This window comes from Podarcis raffonei, chromosome 1, assembly GCF_027172205.1.
Source record: "Podarcis raffonei isolate rPodRaf1 chromosome 1, rPodRaf1.pri, whole genome shotgun sequence".
Lineage (NCBI taxonomy): Eukaryota > Metazoa > Chordata > Lepidosauria > Squamata > Lacertidae > Podarcis > Podarcis raffonei.
The window spans coordinates 110,517,768-110,539,071 of NC_070602.1; the positions used below are offsets into that span (position 1 = coordinate 110,517,768).

At 42.8% G+C, this 21,304-nt stretch overlaps 1 protein-coding gene across 2 annotated transcripts in view; it reads right to left on the reverse strand.

The window, feature by feature from the left end:
* LRP2 (LDL receptor related protein 2) overlaps nucleotides 1-21,304 on the reverse strand; it is a 149,874-nt gene that overhangs the window by 47,821 nt on the left and 80,749 nt on the right. For both annotated transcript variants that reach the window (XM_053409052.1, XM_053409062.1), the window contains exons 31-47: nucleotides 20,714-20,842; nucleotides 18,828-18,994; nucleotides 17,360-17,503; nucleotides 17,088-17,197; nucleotides 16,304-16,481; nucleotides 15,605-15,818; nucleotides 14,518-14,757; nucleotides 13,119-13,307; nucleotides 11,252-12,172; nucleotides 10,301-10,466; nucleotides 9,738-9,896; nucleotides 8,314-8,603; nucleotides 6,454-6,657; nucleotides 5,018-5,260; nucleotides 2,257-2,382; nucleotides 1,439-1,558; nucleotides 404-535 (exon numbers count right to left, since the gene is read on the reverse strand). In XM_053409052.1, the coding sequence (XP_053265027.1) occupies nucleotides 404-535; nucleotides 1,439-1,558; nucleotides 2,257-2,382; nucleotides 5,018-5,260; nucleotides 6,454-6,657; nucleotides 8,314-8,603; nucleotides 9,738-9,896; nucleotides 10,301-10,466; nucleotides 11,252-12,172; nucleotides 13,119-13,307; nucleotides 14,518-14,757; nucleotides 15,605-15,818; nucleotides 16,304-16,481; nucleotides 17,088-17,197; nucleotides 17,360-17,503; nucleotides 18,828-18,994; nucleotides 20,714-20,842 (3,732 nt within the window). The remainder of the gene's footprint in view (nucleotides 1-403; nucleotides 536-1,438; nucleotides 1,559-2,256; nucleotides 2,383-5,017; nucleotides 5,261-6,453; nucleotides 6,658-8,313; nucleotides 8,604-9,737; nucleotides 9,897-10,300; nucleotides 10,467-11,251; nucleotides 12,173-13,118; nucleotides 13,308-14,517; nucleotides 14,758-15,604; nucleotides 15,819-16,303; nucleotides 16,482-17,087; nucleotides 17,198-17,359; nucleotides 17,504-18,827; nucleotides 18,995-20,713; nucleotides 20,843-21,304) is intronic.

Here is a 21,304-nt window from a genome sequence, read left to right on the forward strand (position 1 = left end):
TCTTGTCCCTGGCCCTCAACACCTCTTTGACCTCCCAAAGTCTTCTGCAGCCCTGCGTTTGCCAAGAAAGATGTCTAGGGGGTAAAGAAGCAACATTATAATGTCATAACAGTAAAGCAGGGGTGAGCAAACTTTTTCAGCAGGGGGCCGGTCCACTGTCCCTCAGACCTTGTGGGGGGCCAGACTGTATTTTTTTTGGGGGGGGGGAATGAACGAATTCCTATGCCCCATAAATAACCCAGAGATGCATTTTAAATAAAAGGGCACATTCTACTCATGTAAAAACACACTGATTCCGGGACCATCCATGGGCCGAATTTAGAAGGCGATTGGGCCGGATCCGGCCCCCGGGCCTTAGTTTGCCTACGCATGCTGTAAAGCTTTTCATTTGATAGGTACTTACCACAATTGTGTCTTTGGTCCTCGTCACTCATGTCACCGCAGTCATTATCACCATCGCAGATCCACGTTGCTGGTATGCATCTGCCATCGTCACATCTGAACTGTTCGCTTGAACAGCTCCGCACAGGGGAAACTGGAAAAAGAACAGCGTTGCTCTGTTTGCATTATTCCTACTAGCACATTAAAAGTCTTGTTCCATGTGACGAGACATTCAGACGTAACGCTAACTATGGCAAAACTGAAACCTCAAAAGGTATAAGTGACTGTTTTCTCTTGGCCAATGCTAGCTAAACCTGCAGCCAACAGGTGCATTAGGTGGTGTAGGCAAAAGGAACTTGTGGCACTCCTATGTTGGAATGTGAACACACCAGCTTGGTTGTGCAAAGAGGCAGATCTACGTTTTGTATCCAGTACAGGCAACTCCCCATTTATGCACATTCAAGTCATGCGTGCCTGTGTGCACATGCATCACCATGAATCTGGAAGTGGTGCTTGAAGGGGCAAAAATGGCCCCCCAAATGTGCAAAAAATGGCACAAAACAGCATCCAGCAATCTCACAAGCCTATGCGAGTGCAATCCCAAGAGCCTTGGCACCGACCTTTGAGGCCTGCGGAGGGTTGGCTTTTGAGCAAGGAGGTTTAGAGGGCATCTGGCAAGTGCTGCTGGGGTTTTTAATGGTTTTTCAAGGGTTTCCAGATGGTTCAGAGGGTGTTTGCAGACTTTTGCAATGGTGTTCCCAACATACGCAATTTCACTTAAATGCGCAGTGCCTCAGAACACAACCCCCACGTAAATAGGGAGTTGCCTTTAATGGCTGGCAGGGCTGGGGGGCAGACAATGTTCCTCTCCATCTTCCCACTGCCTCTTAAGCTGAGGGAGAGGGACATGGTTGTGGGGGTGCAGAGCAGCACTGTCTCGTTCTTTGGACTTGACTTGCCAATACCTGACAGTAAGATTGGCCAATCAATTAATTCATCTCGTTCCCTACTCAGGGCATACCTTTGCAAACGGCTCTGGTTTTAACTTCTCACTTACCACAAGAGGTAGGCTCATCTGAGCCGTCAGCGCAGTCTACTGCTTGATCACAGTACCAATGAGCAGGAATGCAACGCCCAGAGGAGCAGCGGAACTCGCTGCTGCTGCAAGTCAGCGAAACTGCAAGGGTAAAGAAAAAACACAACCTCTACGTTTTGTCTTATTCTTTTCCTTTTGATTCTCAACTGTGCGGAGTTGTATGTCTTTTTTTGTCCATGGTTCTCTCTTTCTCTCTTTTTAATTATTTATCATTTTACATCAAACAAAAAAGATATTGTTTCACATCAAATTTCAATACCCCATTCTGACCAACCTCCCTTTCTGAGGTTGCTTAAATTTATAGCATCTTCACTGAATCTCCTAGTTTAAGCTTAATTATTAATTATCCCATATATATTAAAAACTGATTTTATCTCACTGCATGGCTTTACGTTAATCCTGCTAATGATTGTATTTGTTTACAATTTTTTTAAAAAAAATCAATAAATGATTTCCATTCTTAAATTAAAGACTCTATCATCTTGATTCCTTAATCTTCCAGTGAGTTTCGCCATTTCTACATATCCCAATAGTGTCCATGATTCTCTTATTTAAGGAGTTTCTGTCTTTTATTTAAATTCTGGAAGTTATGCAGTATAGCCATCTCTCCCTCCCTCCCTCCCTCTCTCTCTCACACACGTCAACTGTGTCTTTTGAAAGGCAATCCAAAAAAGCAAAATCAAAGAAGAGAAGCTACAAGAATGTTTGGCTTTTCACCAGAAATCAAGCCAGAGTCGAAGGAAATGGAGGAGGGTAATTGGGGGGATCCATTAGCTTACCGCAGTGAGTTGGGCTCTCATCACTCATGTCTCCACAGTCATTATCCCCATCACAAAGATATGTTCGAGGAATGCATATGTTTGTGCTCTGACATTTTGTATAACCAGGTTGACAAGTACGGTCAGCTTTAAAGGGCAAAAAAAATAATAATATTAAAGAGTTTTCGATTTCTTAAAAAAATAACATGCTTCTGTTTTTCAAAAAGTAATTGCACACAGCCCTATTAGCGTTGTTCTGGGATGAAATTTCGAAAAGTACCCTTATGTATCTAGTAATCAATCCAGATATGCCTTCTCCAAGACTGAGCTAATATATTCACTCTTAGGGCAGTAGTTTAACTATCTCATGCTCATTCTCATTATCTGTATGTTCAAAATAACTATTTTATCCATTGATATATGCTCATTATTTAAATCAGATAGACATTCTATGGAACCATGATTGCGGCTTTTTCCTGGCTCTCTGCTTTCTGCAGTCATTTAGGAGAATTATCCAAAATGTAGTAAAAAGCACTTTTCAGACTGCATCTCCACAGAGCAGATTTCTATCTGTTAGACAGAATAGACAGGTTGTGCCTCATATCATGAGAGACAGAAACTAACTCACATGGCATATTTGGTCATAGCTGGACAACTTTAAGTGAACCTAGCAACATTTGTCATCCATCTATAATATTTGTATAGAATGGTTACACACACACACACACACACACACACACACACATACACACCACAATCCTTTCTAAATTATTGGCCAGATTTAACTATGGATTTTCAATGCAAGTATTTAAAACAGTTATGTGAGTAGTAAAGGCTTGAGTCAGTTTTCCCTTGTAATAATAATAATAATAATAATAATAATAATAATAATAATAATAATAATTTATTATTTATACCCCGCCCATCTGGCTTTGCTTCCCCAGCCACTCTGGGCAGCTTCCAACCAAATATTAAAATACAGTAATACATCAAACATTAAAAGCTTCCCTAAACAGAGCTGTATGTGTGAATCTGTTCTTCTGTCTTCCTAAAGAGCATCTGCCTCTTGATTCAAAACATATATTCCTCCATCAGCTACAGCCAACTGCTCTATAAAAATGTCTTGGAACAACCAAGCAACAATTGGGACACCTGCTTCATGTTAATCCAGCATCACAACAAAGCCCCTGGTTTAGCATTTAGTGTTAAGACCGGCTTATCCTGCGACTCACCACGTCGCAAACAACCTCCCAGCAATGTATAATGGCCGGAGGCATGCAGCAATAAAAAGCCTAGAGAGCCCCTCATAGCCCAACCTTAAGAACTGGTAAACACTGCACATTTGGGTTGTAATGCACCTGAGAGACAGCTGCTAGCAAGGGGTGGGCTTCGTGACAAGGGCCTTATTCACCTTTCTCCTATCAATCCACTGATCTCTAGGTTCCAAGAAAACTGGCTTATGCCACCATAGCTACCAAAGGCACTTTTTGTTTCTCTGGCAAACGAGACAGTGTAATCTCCTGTTCCTTGACAGTTCCACCTCCATCTAGTAGAATTGTTATTGAAAATATGTGTCAAAGGTTTCACTGATGAAAACTCTTTCTGCTGGTCTTGCGATATAAGTAGAGAAGGAAGCACACCAGAGGCAAACTCTCAAACAAACCCAAAGCTGGGAAGCCAAGGTGATCCACTGCAACACTGCTTCCAACCTCCATTGTCTGAGGCAAGAATGTTTCTGGATAGCAGTTGCTGGGAATCAGAAGTTGGGAGAGAGCTCTTGCTCTCAGCTCCTTCTTACAAGTTTCCCATGGGCCAGCCGCTGGACTAGATTCCCATTGGCAGGGCTCATCTTATGTTCTTAAAGTTTGTCCTTGATTTCCCTGCCATGGTTTGTCTTAGAAAACAAACCATAGTCACTGGTTCACAAATAACATGAAACCAGCCCCTCATTTGTTTGTTCTCTGGCCCAGCAGCAAGAGCAGAAAAGGAAGCAATTAGGATTATATACGCTTATTTTTCATTCCTGAAACATACAAATCCAAACCAAACCAATTCCCCCTCTCCTCCTGCCCCAAGAATTGCACAACAAATGGCACCATGAAATATTGATTCAAGTCCTTGCCATAATGTTCCATGGCGGCAAATGCAATAAATCAGTCAGACTCAGATGCCAACAAACAATCAAACAGCAGCCATTCAGTTTTTCAATGTTCCTTGTAGATTTGACAGTGGTCTGGTTTCCACAAAACACTATTTCAAACTACGGCTCAGTGAGAACAAGCAAGCTTGCAAATACCCAGGAGAAAATCATGACTATTTCACTCTTCCCTCAGCCCTGCTGCTGCCATACTGCCAGAGCGAAACTATGGTTTGGCTTGGCATTAAGTGAGAACCTGAGCTCATGGTTTGTCCTGCTCCCAGAAACCCATGAGTTGTAACCAAGGTTTGCTCTTGTTTTACAGCTCAACAGTTTGCAAAAAACAGATCCCAGGTTTGCATAGCATCAGGAGGACTAGCAGGAAAGGGAAGCTGCCATGATTCTCTCACTGGGTACCTACCTATTTGCTCATTCTTGCTATGTCACAGCTTGGTTTAGCGTTACATGCAAATGATACCATTGTGTCAAAAATACAGTTTTTGCAAAGTGCTTTCTTCTTTTCTACAGAATATTGATTGATTGATTGATTGATTGATTGATTGATTGATTTAAGAAGACGTTTCTTCTTCTGTAGCCTAACGAGTGAGATCCTAAAGGACAATACATAGTTTGTAATCAACTTACGGCAGTTTCTCTCATCTGACGTGCCATTATCATAACAGTTGTTTACACCATTGCAGACGTATTCAAGAGATATACACCTTCCATTACTGCAAGTAAATTCTGTGTGGGAGTCACAAGTTCGGAACAAGCAGCCCACCTCATCACTGTTGTCTCCACAGTCATTGTAGTGATCACAGCGATAAGCGTAGGGTACACACCGCCCATTGCCGCAGGTGAAAGCTGTTGGCTGACAGGTATGAAAAGCTGAAGGGAGAGAGGAGGCAACAAAGCAATGTCACTGACAGAAGAGAACCTGAAGGCATTGACAAACACATCAAAGAAATACACACACACACAGCACTCAGTTTGTTTTACCTGCCAGGGCAAACACGGCTGCAAAACGGACTGCATGTAAAATAAAATACACACCTTGAATCAGTCAGATATAGAAGGCAATGTGTTTCTTTTTGTTTCTACATGAACGATAAATTTCCAGACATTTCAAACCCCTGTGAACCCTTTTTTGCCCTAAATGAAAATGTAATGAGCCAGAGAGAAGTTCAAATGGAAGGGCATGAAGGTAGAGAGTAGATTGGAGTCCTCCAGCTAAGACAGCAGGACTGAAAACTTGAATAAAATATGGGGAGGGAGCAAGACCCACCCCAAATAATCAATCACATGACACGGTGCAACCACACCATTTGAATGCTCATCAACTTGGGCGGGGGGGCTCAAATATTTTATTTGGGGCTCCTATGTAAGACACTGCCCTAAAGTTACAAGGCTGCGTTGCCATTAAAAAGCCAATGGAAAACACGACTTTTATTTCACTTCGTAGATCCACTCCCAATTCTATAACTGAGTGTTACAAGAAAGGGGTCTTCAGATGCACCCTCCCCTCCCCTTTTTCTCCCTCCTTGCTTGCTCAGCATGGAGAACCGTCCTCCCAGGATGGATTTATGCACCCAATGGATTTCATAGAGGGGAACGGTAGCTTAGAGTCCTAACTTTGCAAGATCTTTGAGGAAGAAACAGTCTTAAGAAATGTTAAATTGTTAGTGAATTATTTAAGGACATCTTCTACTCCAAAGCGCTTCTCACCCCCCAAGTCTCACACATGCAGACTTTTTCTCAATTGGGCAGATACTTCCCAGCCCTTCTGAAAATCAGTTATTTTTCTCTACACTGCTCAAATTGAACAAGGTAACTTAGTTTCAACGTTGCTGTCATGTCCTTCATGGTAACCAAAGGAGTGTTTTAATTGTTTGTTTTTACACTAAAAGAAATACATTCTGAATGAGATCAGCTCTTGTACACAGCCCTGTTCACAAGCCCAATGGTTCTCTGACCAAACACATATTGGTTATCGCTCGAACTTTTTCCAAAACGTTTCCGCCTCCCACCCCAAAATCAACAGCAACTGGGTGAGAGCTTGACTTGATTATTGAAGTGCTTACCACACACACTTTCCAGTTCGTCACTGCCATCCCCACAGTCATTATCGTTGTCACATTTCCAGCGTTCTGAGATGCACCGGCCATTCAGACAGGTGAAGAGTCCTTCTCCACACCTGGTGCCATTGTCCACGATACAATGCTTGTTGTTATTGGCTAAATACCAGTGTCCTTCAGAAGGGCACTGACACTCGGCACCAGTTGGACCTGTATTTAATTACAACAAGAAAATGATAACAGGCCAACATCTCTACATAACACTTTTCCCAGAATGTTAGCTCTCTCTCTCTCTCTCTCTCTCTCTCTCACACACACACACACACGTAGCTTCCTTTACAGCACAAGGGACTCCATCCATTAACTTTGTACCCTGAAGTACAAAGCCACTTTTATGATAATGAGTCCACTGCAGAGTTAGGGGTTTCGGGACTGCAAATATTACAGTTTATGTCAGCATATAAGAAGGGTCTCTTCAGGTCTTTTGCTGCTTAACGTAACATGGCAGCTGTGCTTAGCACTAACTGAGTTCTCCTCCATTTGGAACCAGTGGGAATTTAATCACTGGCTTCAAAGCAGACATACACAAGACGGCAATTTTGGGGGGAAAACAGAAGAATGTTGATGTCGTGGGCTTATGACCACACTGGCATTCTCACCACAAATGGTGAGTACAATTTCGAGGAAAACAGCATCCCCGTATTAACAGTCAATACTTCTTCAGACCAATGACATTTTGAGCAGCTCAGAGCTGTAAAGCACAGAGGATTGCGTTCATACCCACCCACCACTGTCACCCAGTGCACCTGAAAAATGGTTCCTGCCTGCCCCCAACTCTCCACAGTGGGTTCCTAAGGCCAGTGCCCCACCATGAGAAGAGGAAGGTTTCTTGCATGGTATTGGACTTGCATCTGCTGTGTGGGTGTATTACAACTGCTTTGAGGCATTCCAGCAGTCTCAGTGCACACACTGTATCTTTGAGGCATATTGTTTCCCTCAAAGAATTCTGGGCAGTGCAGTTTACCCCTCACGGAGTTACAATTCCCAGCTATCCTTAATGAACTACAGTGCCTAGAATTAAAGGTGTACTGTGTGCCCAGCTTAAGTGAATGCTGCATGTTCCCCTGACAATGCAGTAAGTATTGTCTGGAAATAGGAGACTGGGAGAAGCTAATGATAGCCATCTTCAAATATCTAAAGAGCTGTCACATGGAAGATGGAGCAAGCTTGTTTTCTCCTGCTTTGCAGGGCAGGACTCGAACCAATGCCTCCAAGTTACAAGAAAGGAGATTCTGACTAAACATCAGGAAGAGCTTTCTGACAGTAGAGCTGTTTGACAGTGGAACGGACTCCCTCCGGAGGTTGTGAACTCTCCTTCCTTGGAGTTTATAAGCAGAGGTTGGATGGCCATTTGTCATGGATGCTTTAGCTGAGATTCCTGCATTTCAGGGGGTTGGAAGAGATGGCACTTGGGGCACCTTCCAAATCTACAATTCTATGATTTTATTCTCAGTGCTAGACAGTATGCAGGTTCAATCCATGACACCTCCATGGATATTAAAAGGATCAGGTAGCAGATGATGAGAAAGATCTCTGCCTGGTATGCTGGAGAGATGATGCAAGTCAGAGCAGAGAATACCATACTAAAGGGGCTGGTTCAGTATGCCTAGTTTCAGCCTCAGGTATGGTTGGGTTTTGCCGTGGCTACGCTTTGTTTGTGCCAAGTGATAAGGTGGTCCAAGCCAAAATTCCATTTGTGTGCAAGCCTTTAAAATAACAATTCCTTCCGCCAATCGGATGTTTTGCTGAAACCCAGTACTCCGCTACAACGTGCATTTTAATTAAAGGCACCGTGAAATATCTTACCTGGTACACAGATGTGACTACAACCGCCACTGAACTGATTACAAGGATTGGTGCACTGCTGTTGCTTGCTTTTGGCCCAAACGTGAATATCCATTGGTCTGGAGGGCAGGTTTGAGAGCATAAGCTTCTGATCCGACCCGTCATATTTGTTGGCGCGGTAAATGCTTCGGGTATTCCAGTCTGTCCAGTAAATGTGCTGATCAAAGAGGGTCATCGCAAATGGATACAGGGCAGTGCTAATAATAATTTCACGCTCTGCACCCGTAGTGGAGCTACGCTCAATCCTCTGCCTAAAACAAGTAGGACATGTTAGTGTTTGAACACAAACCATGAGCCTGTAACATTCCATGCAGCTGTAAGTGTCTACAGACCCCATTGGGATGTTGAAAGATACAGCTCAGGTCTTTGTTAAAACTGTCAGTCTTTAAGATGCTGCAAAACTATCCATTGTTAGTTTCAGGACTCTCCTGCGACCTACATTCAGTGGTCTCCAATCTCTTTTCCCCACAGACCACTTGAAAGTCGCTGAGACTCTCTAAATGCTTTTTTCTGCCTGTTGTGGGAATTGCAATGAGCTGCACTAAATTCTGGGTGATTTTTTAAAAGTATTTTATGGCTTCTTTTATTTCTTCTATCTTGTACTTCAAATTCCACAGACTGCAAATTGTAATACAATACGATAATAATGTTAAGAAATAAGAGAAGCCACAAAAACGCAATAAAAAAGCCATATGAACATTTAATTCATATTAAATGCTCTGTCTCTCACCTTCAACCACAAATCCACAGCAATGCCATGCGTCACCCAAATGAAGCTCATGGACCATAGTTTGGGAGCCCCTGCTATAGCCATTACATGATCATTCACATTAAGGCTGGGTGATGTATCAATACATCATCCAAAATCGGTTTGTAGTCCACATAATGGTTTCATAATATTTGACATGGCAATATAACGCAAATCACAACGTTTGTGTGCTATGTAAAAAAATTGTGATATGGGAAAAAACCGTGAAGTGGTTCATCACTTCTCTCATGATTCCTGCTGCCCCTTTTGCTCTGTACTATAAAATAACACCTGTAACAAGTGCTAAAGGTAAGTAAAAATGTATTTGCTTTAGACGCCTAAGTAGCAGCTGCCGCCAGATCATCTCTACTTGGTGACATCCCTGTTTCAGACACTGTGATATATCCGTATATCGTGCTGTTTAGCTGATCGTGATGTTGAAAACCAGGTAATGCCGAGCCCTAATTCGCATTATTAACATTTCTAAAACACTTGGAATCATTAGTATTTACTCTGGATGTGGTTTCTAAATTAATAAACAGCTGCATATTATTTAAAGGACCCCATGCAGACATCTGACAGAAGCTGAGAAAGCCTAGCAGTAAAACATGCAGCAAATGGAACACAAAATACGTACAAGCTTGCATCAGCCCAATACAGCTGCTGTTCCTCATAGTCAAGGGTAAGTCCATTTGGCCATACTAAGTCGGTGCTTACAATGGCAGTCCTGAAGTTACCTCCAAGTGTGGCTCGCTCTATCTTAGGACTGGAACTCCAGTCGGTCCAGTACATGTACCTGATCGACAATACAGTTGACAATTGGAAAAGGAGTCAGAGACAGTAAAATAACTCATTTTCACCTGGAACAGCAAGACACCTATAAGTAAGAAAAGGAAGTGGGGGGTGTATATGGGGTGGTGGATAAAATTGCATCTTCTTCTGTGCCTTGGCTTGGAGGACTAGGCACTACAAGTCCCATCATCCTTGGCAACTGGCCCTGCTGGAGCTGATGGAGGTTGGAAGTTGGAAAATGACCAGTTAAGGGATGGAGGCCCTAAGCAATGCTTGGGAAAGGAGCAGATCACAAAGAAGAACTGGATATTTTTTTAAAATAACTCCCATATTAATGCTAGTCAGAGAGACAAGCAGCTATACAGAAATGGGCATCCCTTTTTCCACCACACAAAAATTATAACTTACCCTCTGCAAGGATCCAAGACGATGGCCCTTGGTCGTGGAACACGGGCCACCACAGAGCGATTAGAGCCATTCACAGCCATTGAACTGATAGTCTGATTTAGATAGTCACTGTAATAAAGCCTGTTGCTGATCCAGTCAAAGGCAATGCCATCCGGAGTTCCCAAATCTTAAGACACAGAGAGCAAAACAATGTAGGGAACAAATAAATCCCTGCATGAAAACCACCATAAGATGCACCAAAAACGCTCTTATTCTAGCTTCAACAGTCTTTAATGGGACTTTCGTTAAGCTATTCACCATGACCCCCAGATCTCTTTCCTGGTCAGTCACTGACAGTTCAGGCCCCATTGCTGTACCTGGGAAGGCTGCTCATTGTAATCCCCTCGTTTTTACCACCACAAACAATTTGGTGCCATCACCAAATTTAGCTACCCCACACTAACCCCTACCACAAGATCATCTACACCAGAGCCTTCCAAACTTTTCAAGTTGGTGATACACTTTTTGGACACGCATCATTTTGTGACACAGTAATTCAGTTTTGCATCATTTTGTGATTGCAGTAATTCAGTTTTACTAACAAACCGGAGGTTCAACGAACCCTTTCCAGCCCCAGGAGGAGCGCGGGGAGCGTTCATGTGACACACCTACACACTGCAGTCGGCGCACTAACGTGTCATGGCACAGTTTGGAAAGCTCTGATCTACACTATCCATTTATTCCTCTTCTATGCTTCCTGTAAGTTAACCAGTTACTGGTCCATAAGAAGACCTGTCCTCTTATCCCATGACTTCTACAGCTTACTTAGGAGTCTTATCAAAAGCTTTTAGAGTGTCAAGTATACAATGTTCACCAGATCACTCTAGATCACTTTGAACTTTCACCTGAGTAAATATTTATAAGACTAGGCTACAATAAAACTCCTGGTTTCTGATGTGTAATCATATTTACCTGATGCCACTACAGTGGGGTTACCCGTTCCTGAGAAGATACTAACATAACTGATTTTTCCTGTGCCTGCAGGAGAGCTTTGAGTGAAGTAGATCACGTTGTTCACACTGTTGTAGTCCAGAGCTACTGCAGTTCTCAATACGTTCATTGTACGAAATGGAGGGCTGTGATTCTCAGGGTCCAGATGGATGCTGCTAATGGCGTTCTCCAAAGCAAAGATCAGGTAGTTGTCCGTCGAGACAGAACACCTCTTGCCGTCGCTTTCTAGGAACCCAAACGCACACCCACATTTTGGCGCTTGCAAATCAGGTAATGCAAAGCACAGGTGAGAACAGCCTCCGTTGTTCTCCAGGCAGGGGTTGTTGTTGATGTCGGCAGGCGACAGCGACTGATAATGGCTGTTGTAAATGGTAACATCCCTCAGCCAATCGATGTTGTCTCTTATAACTGTTGGCGGCTCACTATTGCCTGGATCTTTGCTGGCTTGGAAGATTTTCTTCAAGTTTCTATCCACCCAAATCATGGAATTTTCAAAAATAGTAATGCCGTAGGGAGTTGGGTAACGGCTGCCGTAGCGAACGATCTCAGGCTCTCCACCGTCATGTGGGATTCTTGCAATCATGTCTAAAGAATCGTCCACCCAATAAATGTATCCGTTGCTGTGATCTACTGCTAAGCCACGTGGGGTCACAATGCCTTCAGAGACCAGCACAGTCCTGTTAGTGCAGTCAAGAAGGGCACGTTCTATTTTGGGGTTCTGTCCATAGTCTGCCCAAAAGAGGAATCTGTTTTTGGGGTCGACTACAATATGCCTCGGCATATCCACAGTGGTTTTAAGCAGAACGCGGCGATAAGACGTATTTAAACGAAGAACTTCTACAAATGTCTCAGTCAGGAATGCATTGGTAAAATAGAGATTTCCTATGTGCAATGAAATAAAACAAAACACTAGTATGATAACCTAGTACAGAAAGTATATAATTTTTCAGGATCGTCCTGTAATGTTCTTGATTTTAATCAGATTTTTCTTAGTCATAATTTATTCAAGGTGTTTATTTCAATAATAATAGTAGTAGTAATAATAATAATAATAATAATAATAATAATAATAATAATAATAAAATTTATTATTTATACCCCGCCCATCTGGCTGGGCTTCCCCAGCCACTCTGGGCGGCTTCCAAAAAAATATTAAAATACTATAATACATCAAAGATTCAACCACTTTTTAGGGTCAAACTCTTACATCAGTTTCCATCATACTAAAAAAAGGTGTTACATCTGAATACCTAAACGATTGGTTAACGGATGCCCACAAATCAGTTAGGTTTGAACTGGATTTGCAAACTTTGTGGTTTGCATGATTAAATTTTACATCTTTACTCAGCAAACCATGATAAAGGCAGTTTCCCTGGCTCTTCCTGCAGGCTTACAAGCAGCTATCCTTGTGTCTTCCTACACACATCCTTCCAGGGCCAGCCTTAGATTCACAGATTTCACATTGTTCCACTTGAATTTCCAATTGCCCGCATTCGTATGTAATGCTAAACCATTTCTTAACATTACAGGAACAAGCACCAGTGAGTCTCAGGCTCCCCTCCCCCTTCTCCTCTGTAGGCTGGATGCTTATTTGTCCCCACCACTGCGGGGCAACTTTGACAGGTGGGCAGGACACAGTTTGGGCGAAATAGCCTCATGAGTCAAACCGAAACCTTTGCCAGGCTCCATTTGACCCTGAAGTTGTAGGTTTCCCATCGCTGCTTTAATGGGTCATTATAATTATTCTTCATGTTATTTGATTCTTGGCATAAGTGCTTCTGAAAGATAAGTATTAGAAACAAGTTTGTTAAGCAGCAATAATACTGACCAGCTACCCAATCAACTGCAATACCACGGATTCCATTGAGTCCTATGCCATCTGTGATGACGTTCCTAAAATAAGAACCGTCTGGCTTGATTTTGCGTATTGCATTCTGAGACGGAGTTCTGCTGCTGAAGTCACACCAGTAAATGAAACCAGAAGGCATGTGGACATCCACATGTAGCGCGTTTCTCCCTGAAAAATAGTGAGTAAGGAAGCAGGTCGTTTAATTCATTGTATTAAAATGCACTGCTTAGGTAATGGAAAAGCTAAGGTCCCAATGAACCCTGACACTGTCAACAACTCTGAGGAGCCCACCGTTCAAGCAGAGCCTCTGCATGCCAGCACTCCAGTCGTGGCACCAGAGGACTCCATACTGGTTGCCTGAACTTCCAGCTACATCACGGACCACAAGGTGGAAAACCTCAGGAATACAAGGGCAGGAGAAACAATGAGCCAGACGGGAACTCCAGAGGCACCAGAAAAGTGCCCAGCTAGTCAAACAAGGCTTCTCAGAAGGAAAGGGAAGTCTGTGTAAATGCCTGTCCAGATCAGGGCCTGGCTGACAGCCAGAAAAGGCTGTAGCATCTACCAGTGTTTCCAAAACTTGGGTCTCCAGATGGTTTTGGACTACAACTCCCATCATCCCTTGCTAGCAGGACCAGTAGTCAGGGATGATGGGAACTGTAGTCCAAAAAGAGCTGGAGACCCAAGTTTGGGAAACACTGGCCTAGATCCTATTTAATAAGATCTCAGTCTAGGTCATTCCTGGTGCACCAGCTCTCCTGGGTCTCTCTTCTGGAAGTCTTCCTTGTGTTCAGTCAGCACCTGAGTTTCTACCCTTTACAGACATGCTGACGTGATGTTCCAAAGAGAGTATTTAACACCTGAAACCACTTATCAAGGTGTTTTGTCCCAATAACATGGACAACTTCCACTCCAATACTTGTGGCCTCTGTAGCAATTGTGTAGAAACTATGCATATGATTGGTGAGGACATTTAAAATGCTACAGTAGAGAGGAAGACCCTGTGGCTCTCCAGATACTGTTGGAATACAACCCCAACCAGCATGGCCAATGGTCAAGGAGGAAGGCAGTTGGGAGTCCAGCAGCATCCCTGTGTTATGGTCGCCCTGTGTAGCACTGCTATACAATTACTAGAATCTGAATCTGCCCTCTGTTCCCATGTTCCAGGCTTTGTATTTCTAGCCTATTTTCATTGAAGGTAAATTGGCTTAAATCGAAACGCTTCTGCTTAGCTGGTTTGCGCACTTGACTTTTAGTCTCAGGACATTAAATACACGCGTTTTACAGGAAAGACACAGAAGGCATTATCCATCTGCAACAGTAGATTATGGCATTAAGCATAAAAGGATTTTGCTCGTCTCCTGTAATCTCAACCTACCCCTTCCTGCCATGGGGACCATGGCTTCAGAATGGTCAGATGCCTCTAAGCTAAAGCCTTTAATTGCAGACAACATGGAAACGACGACAAAGGAGCTGTAAGGGGAGCAGGTCCTGTTGTCTGGATTTAACCGGAACCCAGTAGCACAGGCACAAGAGAAGCGCCCACCAGGCACAGGCAGGCACAGCTGCTGACAAGTCCCAGGGTTGTTGCTGCAGCCGTTTGAGGAACCAGCAGAATCTATAAAGCAGGGAGAGAGAAGAATACATAGGAACCAACATTTAACAGCGAGTCATGAGCACCCTGAAGCAGTAACAAAAAAGGGGACGGCAATCTTGGATTGTAAATGAAATAAGAACCTTCCAAAGCTACTAGTAAAAAAAGAAAACGTGTTTTTAAAGAAATCCAAAAGTAACAACAGATTGCCGCAAGTGAATTAAATTCCCACTATATGGACCAACTTGTTAACAATAAACATGTATGAGAGAAGAATTATATTTGGCAATTTGTAACCTAGGGCCATGGTTGTGGAGTTCTCTTCTCGGGGAAGCCCACTTGGAAATCTCTCTACCTGTCCTTAGTAAAATGATGGAAGCATAGCTCGTCAGGTGGGCTTGCTGTCTGTGACCATGGCGCAGTGGGCTGCAGGAGTGTTGCTTGAGGCTGCTACGTTTTAAGCAAGTGAGATTTTATTTTATTTTACTCTGATAAATTTACTGGATTTGATAGGGTGTTTTAAAAATAAAATAAAATTGTAAGGTTCCACAAGAGTCAAAACTGGCTGGTTTGGTTTGATAAAAGCTTTTAAAATAAACCAACAAACGACAATAAATGTACAGCTGAAATGAAAAGTTCTTCCTTCCAATGCCCCAGCTCAATCTGGATAGCTAACCCAACTCCAATCCAGTAATCTGATGCTTTTACCTGCACAGGTAAAAAAAACCTGTAGTTAAGACTTGTTCCCTCTGGATTTTTGTTTATTTAGCTATTATTTAAAGCATTGTACTTGGTGCTGAGGAACAAGCCCTACAGCAATTCAAAATTAGGAATTTGTGAAACCTTCTCACAGGTGACATCTTATACTCACTGTCTCGATAATACACCCGGAGGCATTTCAGTCCTGAAACATTGTCTCTCAACACCACTTTGTTTGCTCCTGTGGACTTGTCAACCCGCTCAATGACCTCATAATCTCGGTCAGTGTAGTACAGGAAAGAACCATAGACTGCCACTCCCCACGGGTGAGAAAGGTGAACAACCAGCGTTATCCGATTAGTGCCATCCACGTTCCCTCGTTCAATCTAGGAGGTAAAGGACATGGACTGTATTACAACTGACTGAGAAGTCAGATCTCTGTCCACAAGAATTTCACGCCTGAAATTAAAGTATATCTAGGTCTGGCAGTTAAATTTCCAGTTATGACTGAACGGTTTTCAGAAACACCCAAAAGTCATCCCAAATAAAAATCATTTGGATCATATAAACAGAAGTGTAAGCTCCACTGGATACCATGGGACTTAATTCCATGGGTAGACATTCACAGAATCATTCTGCTAAGCATTCCTATTAACTCTAGAAATTAATCATCCGCTAAAAATTTGCAATGTTGAATTTATTCCATAGCTACCTGAAGCTGCACACTAAATATTTTGTGATGGATCCATCTCTTCCCTCCTCAACGTTAGCCACCTCATCATTTCTGTTTTAAAGCTCATAACTCTTTGGCTGTGATAAGTAGCAGAAGTCAGACCCACAAACATACCCAAGTTTATATGTGCATACATACCACTCCGGTGCTTGTGACTGGCCAGTACAGCTTTTGCTCCTTGATATCAATGGTGATAAACTCCACATGGTCCAGATTACCAGTGAAGAGGGTTTGGATACCTGAGCCATCCATATTTGCACTGCCAATCTTGGCTGGGACCCCACTGTCAGTTCCATGGTCCGTCCAATACAGCTTCCTGCAACGTAATGTTATTTCAATCATCAAGAAAGCAGGAAATGAGGATTTTCAGTAACCAATGTGTGTGTGGACGCATTTAGAGGTTTGGCATTCTGGTTGCAATCCTATGCACACTGACCTAACAGCAGGCTCCTATGGCCTCAGACTTTCTTCTGAGTAGGCCTTCATAGAATTGCTTTGTGGAATTCTTATTTAGCGTGTATAACAACACCCCTCATTTTATATTAGCACAAAACGACATGTTTTACTACAAGTGGTGTTTGGACATAATGCTAAACCGAATGGCTTAGTGCTACAACAATTAGGAGCCTCGGTAACCCTCAGGCTTGTTGGCTTCCGCTTCCCTCTCTTGGCCACAAAGAGACTAGAAGTTTCCTCAGTTTAATGTGCTGTTCAAACCCGAAACTGTGGTTAAACTTAAGTATGGTTAGTTGAAAGAAGCCAGCTTCATAAACTGTGCTTTGGAGTTGGTTTATCTCAGCTAGTCTCAGCTAGTCTGGGATCCAGTGACCAGGAAAGCAGAAAAGTGACCTCCCTGGGACACAAACCTGGTAGCCAGGAATATGAAACCTTGATAGAGCCAGAAACAATTTACTGAATTTACCCGTGAATGGGATCCAAGGTTATACCAACTGGCCTTCCAGATCCTGCAGCAGTACCATCATTGGTGATTAGTGTTTTTCGATAAATTACTTCTCTGTGGAGCGTCAGTACCTACCAAACGAACCGTATGGCACAGAAATTAAGAAAGGCACTTTAAATCACATTTTGCACACTTGTTGGCACAGCAGTGAACCTGTAAGCAACTTAGATGAGGTGTTAAACCAAATATTTTTTGATCCTAAAATTGTTATCCTGAAGATAATAATGGCTTACCTCAATGGATTGTGTGGCAGGGTTATTATAGTACAGATTTCCAGATATCCAGTCTAAAGCAAGGCCCACAGGGGAACCAACAATAGATGCTGGGGCAAATATTGTCCTGTTTGTTCCATCCGACTTCACTCTATGAATTTCCCCCTGAAGATAGAAAAAAACAAATGCCATGAGTAGAAAAAGCATGAACGTCTTGCACATGGGTATTGTAGAGTGTTACAAGCTCTAAGGAGGAATATTTGGGTCTACTACAACTTGAATGTAAAAAAGAACCAAATAAAATAAAGCCCTCAAATTAGACACTTTCTATACATAGAAGTTTGTCCCACTGCACAAACTCCCAAGGAAGTGTATTTAGGATGGCAGCTACTGTCTGATAAATGAAAATAAATGTGCCAGTCCTAAACAGTGATGTAAAGAATCAGGGGTAGAGAGAAAAGGAGGCTCCAAATGCAAAGAATCCTGAGAATAATAATAATAATAATAATAATAATAATAATAATAATAATTTATTATTTATACCCCGCCCATCTGGCTGGGCCTCCCCAGCCACTCAGGGCGGCTTCCATAGAAACCAAAAATACACTAAAATATCACACGTTAAAAACTTCCCTGAACAGGGCTGCCTTAAGATGTCTTCTGAATGTCAGGTAGTTGTTTATCGCTTTGACATCTCGTGGGAGGGCGTTCCATAGGGTGGGCGCCACTACCGAGAAGGCCCTCTGCCTGGTTCCCTATAGCTTTGCTTCTCGCAATGAGGGAACCACCAGAAGGCCCTCAGCGCTGGACCTCAGCGTCCGGGCAGAACGATGGGGGTGGAGACGCTCCTTCAGGTATACTGGACCGAGGCCGTTTAGGTCAGCACCAACACTTTGAATTGTGCTCGGAAACGTACTGGGAGCCAATGGGAGAACCGCAGTTTACCCCTCAGAGAGCTACACAAACTAGTTCCCAGGATTCTTTGGGGGAAACCATGTGGTTTAAATGCTAGTCCTACTCTGTGTAGACCCACTGAAGCTTATGGACACATCTAATTTGGGTTCAGTGAGTCTACTCTGAGCACGACTTCGCTGAATGCAACTCATTGTGCATGAATGCGACCTTGATATAGTTTGCCACCATAGGGGGCTCTTTCAGCGAAAATATGAGTCACAAGTGCAGTTAATAATAAAATATTTTTTAAAAAAATAATAATGCATTTGGCAGCTCTTCCAAACAAGCCAAATAATGAATTAGGCTTTCGTAATATATTGCAATGAATGACCTGCTTCACAAGATGGTGCCTGGCTACCTGCCAAGCGCAGGGTGGCAAAACAGGCAAAGTACAATAAGCCCACTGGGGCTGCCCTGCAGATAAAAGTCATCATGCCTACCAACTGGCTAAAGCATCAATCCCTTACACCAGTTTTACAAAGCAGAGCGCTTCCAACCAACCAACAGCTATACAAAGCAACTGCATTTTACTTACTGGATTTTCAACCCAGTAGATCATTTGTTCCGAGTCGTCAAAGTCAACATCATATCCATTCTGCAGTCCTGCTATGGGAACCATTGCATCATTGGTCTTCTCCTCGGGGTTCAGAGAAATGCCGTAAATTATGTTATCTCTTACGGCTATAAGGAACGGCTCTTCGACTGCAAAACAGCATGACAAGCAGCAAAATTTTACTCTACTATATTTCCTAAAAATAAGAAAATGTAATTCTCTGGCTTGTTAAATTGGGGGGGGGGGATTCAGCTCATTGAAACACACGTATGAACACAGTAGAATGTTTTATACCAGGTCAGATTATTTGTGCATTCAGCCCAGTATTATTGACTCTGACTAACAGTGGCTCTCCGAGCTCTGCTGCGAGGTATTTTTATTTAATTTTAATGGAGATGCCTGGGATCAAACCTGAAACCTTTAACATTAAAAGGTGTCTCTCTCCACCACTGAGCTTTGGTCCCTTCCTATAAGGCATCCATGTCCTCAAAGCACTAATTTTGCAGCAGTCCGCTTGAAATCGGCATCCAAGAGAGACTCAAGTCTTTGTCACTTTTGCAGCTACTCTGCGTTTCAGCAGCCGTTGCCCTATTTTTTGACTTGCAAGCACGAAGTCAACTCCAATAGCAGATACTTTCCTCTCCCCACACAGCCCTTCAGAGATCTATGCGGCCTATCGCAGAGGCCTAATGTTCAAAATGTCCTGAAATTCTGAACTGCTTGCATATTAAGAGACCCGGACCACCGGACTACTACACAGCTCAACTGCTTAAAAAAAGGAGGGTGGGGAGCAAAAAAAATAAAATGGTTTTAACAGCTTCACAGTGAAAGGAGGGAAACACAAAAATGTTCAAGGGTTGCGTATCATGGATCAAACTGCCATGCAATGATTAAAAAACAAGAAAACAGTGCTGCTTGGGACTTTGTGCTTTTCTGTCATCATGACGGTTTGCAATACTGGCTCCACCAATTAGCTGTGCAGACTTAAACAATATCACTGTGGTGAAAAGAAAACAATGCAAGCAAACGTGACTCAGTGCAGTCGCTGAAAGTTTCTTGTTGGCAAGCTGAACTAAACAATGTCAGCACGGATTACAGCCCCAATCAATCTCTGCAGGAGAAAAGGTCAAGCCCACCCAACCCCATTCTTTCCAAATCCTGAATGAGAATGTGTAATACTTGTGTTTGCTACGATCTGCTCTTCTCTGTTAAAACCACTGTGCAGTGCATGTTAACTCAGAAGCTGAGTTCTGCTGGGCTGGATCCAAAAGGTTCTTTCCATCAGTGGAAAGAAGTCCTTCTATCACTTCTTCCATTGAGGAAGCTCATTCTCCCAGAGAAAAGGGAACCTTAGGCTCCTAACCACTGTTTCCAGAGACGCTTAGTCCCAGGTATGGAGGCATAGGATTGCAGTGTTAAGCATCCTGTAAGGATGCTCAAATCCCATGGGAATCTATCCTATTGAAGTCTCATGGCCCATGGCCTGCAAGAGCATCTCCAAGGAAGTTAAGTATTCATGTGCATTATCAAGTCCAATTGACTGAACTCTTAACATTTATCATAATACAGTATGTTTTCAGTGTATAGCAGAAAAGTCTACAGAACGTGGAGTCCTACACATATTAAATGCATGTAACGCAAAGTCTGAAATGTTTTCAAAATACATGCCTACTGATTCAGGTTTGGCGGTCTAATTTTATAAACTGCATTTGCACAGTGTTTCCTGAAAACGATAACAACAAAATCTGGGAGATTTGCTCCCCTATACTCTGCTGAAATACCAGACGGGGACTAGAGAAGTCTTTCCCTGATAGTGGCATGTTTTGTGGTTTTCTTTTTCTCTCCAGCTACAGTTCCCGTGACCCCACCTCTCATGCAGTTCACATGATCAGGGGAGAGAGTCCAGCCAGACGGGCAGGCGCAGGAATAAAACCGTGGTCCCGATGCAGAAAGCAAGCACAAGTGGCTGCAGGGGGATGAGCTGCAAAAATTGATACCTGGGAGAGAGAGAAATAAAAGCACTGATAAGGTAAACTGGAAAAAAGCAGAGCAGCAGCGTAGCATGATATGAAATGAGGGAATTAGGCAAGACCACTGGTTTGTCACATCTGGCTTTTTACATCAAGCTAAGACTAGTTATTGATGGTGTCTCGGTACTATGTCCCAGAATCTTGGTTTGCATTGAAAACCTATATTTTTAGGTTATACTCGAGTGGATGGAGTGAATAATGTTTATCTATAGCACACAGACGAAGAATCTCTCTCACTCTTAAATATTTTTTAATTCCTTTTTCTCTATCTCTTCCCCTTCCCTCCATCCTTTCTCGTTTTAGTTTGGACAAAAAAAGATACTTGACAATAATCTTTGCTTTTTTCTTTATAAACCCTAATAAAAACCTTTTTTAAAAAAGAAAGAAAAGAAACCTATACTTTTAGAACAACAGTAGGGATTTGGAAGG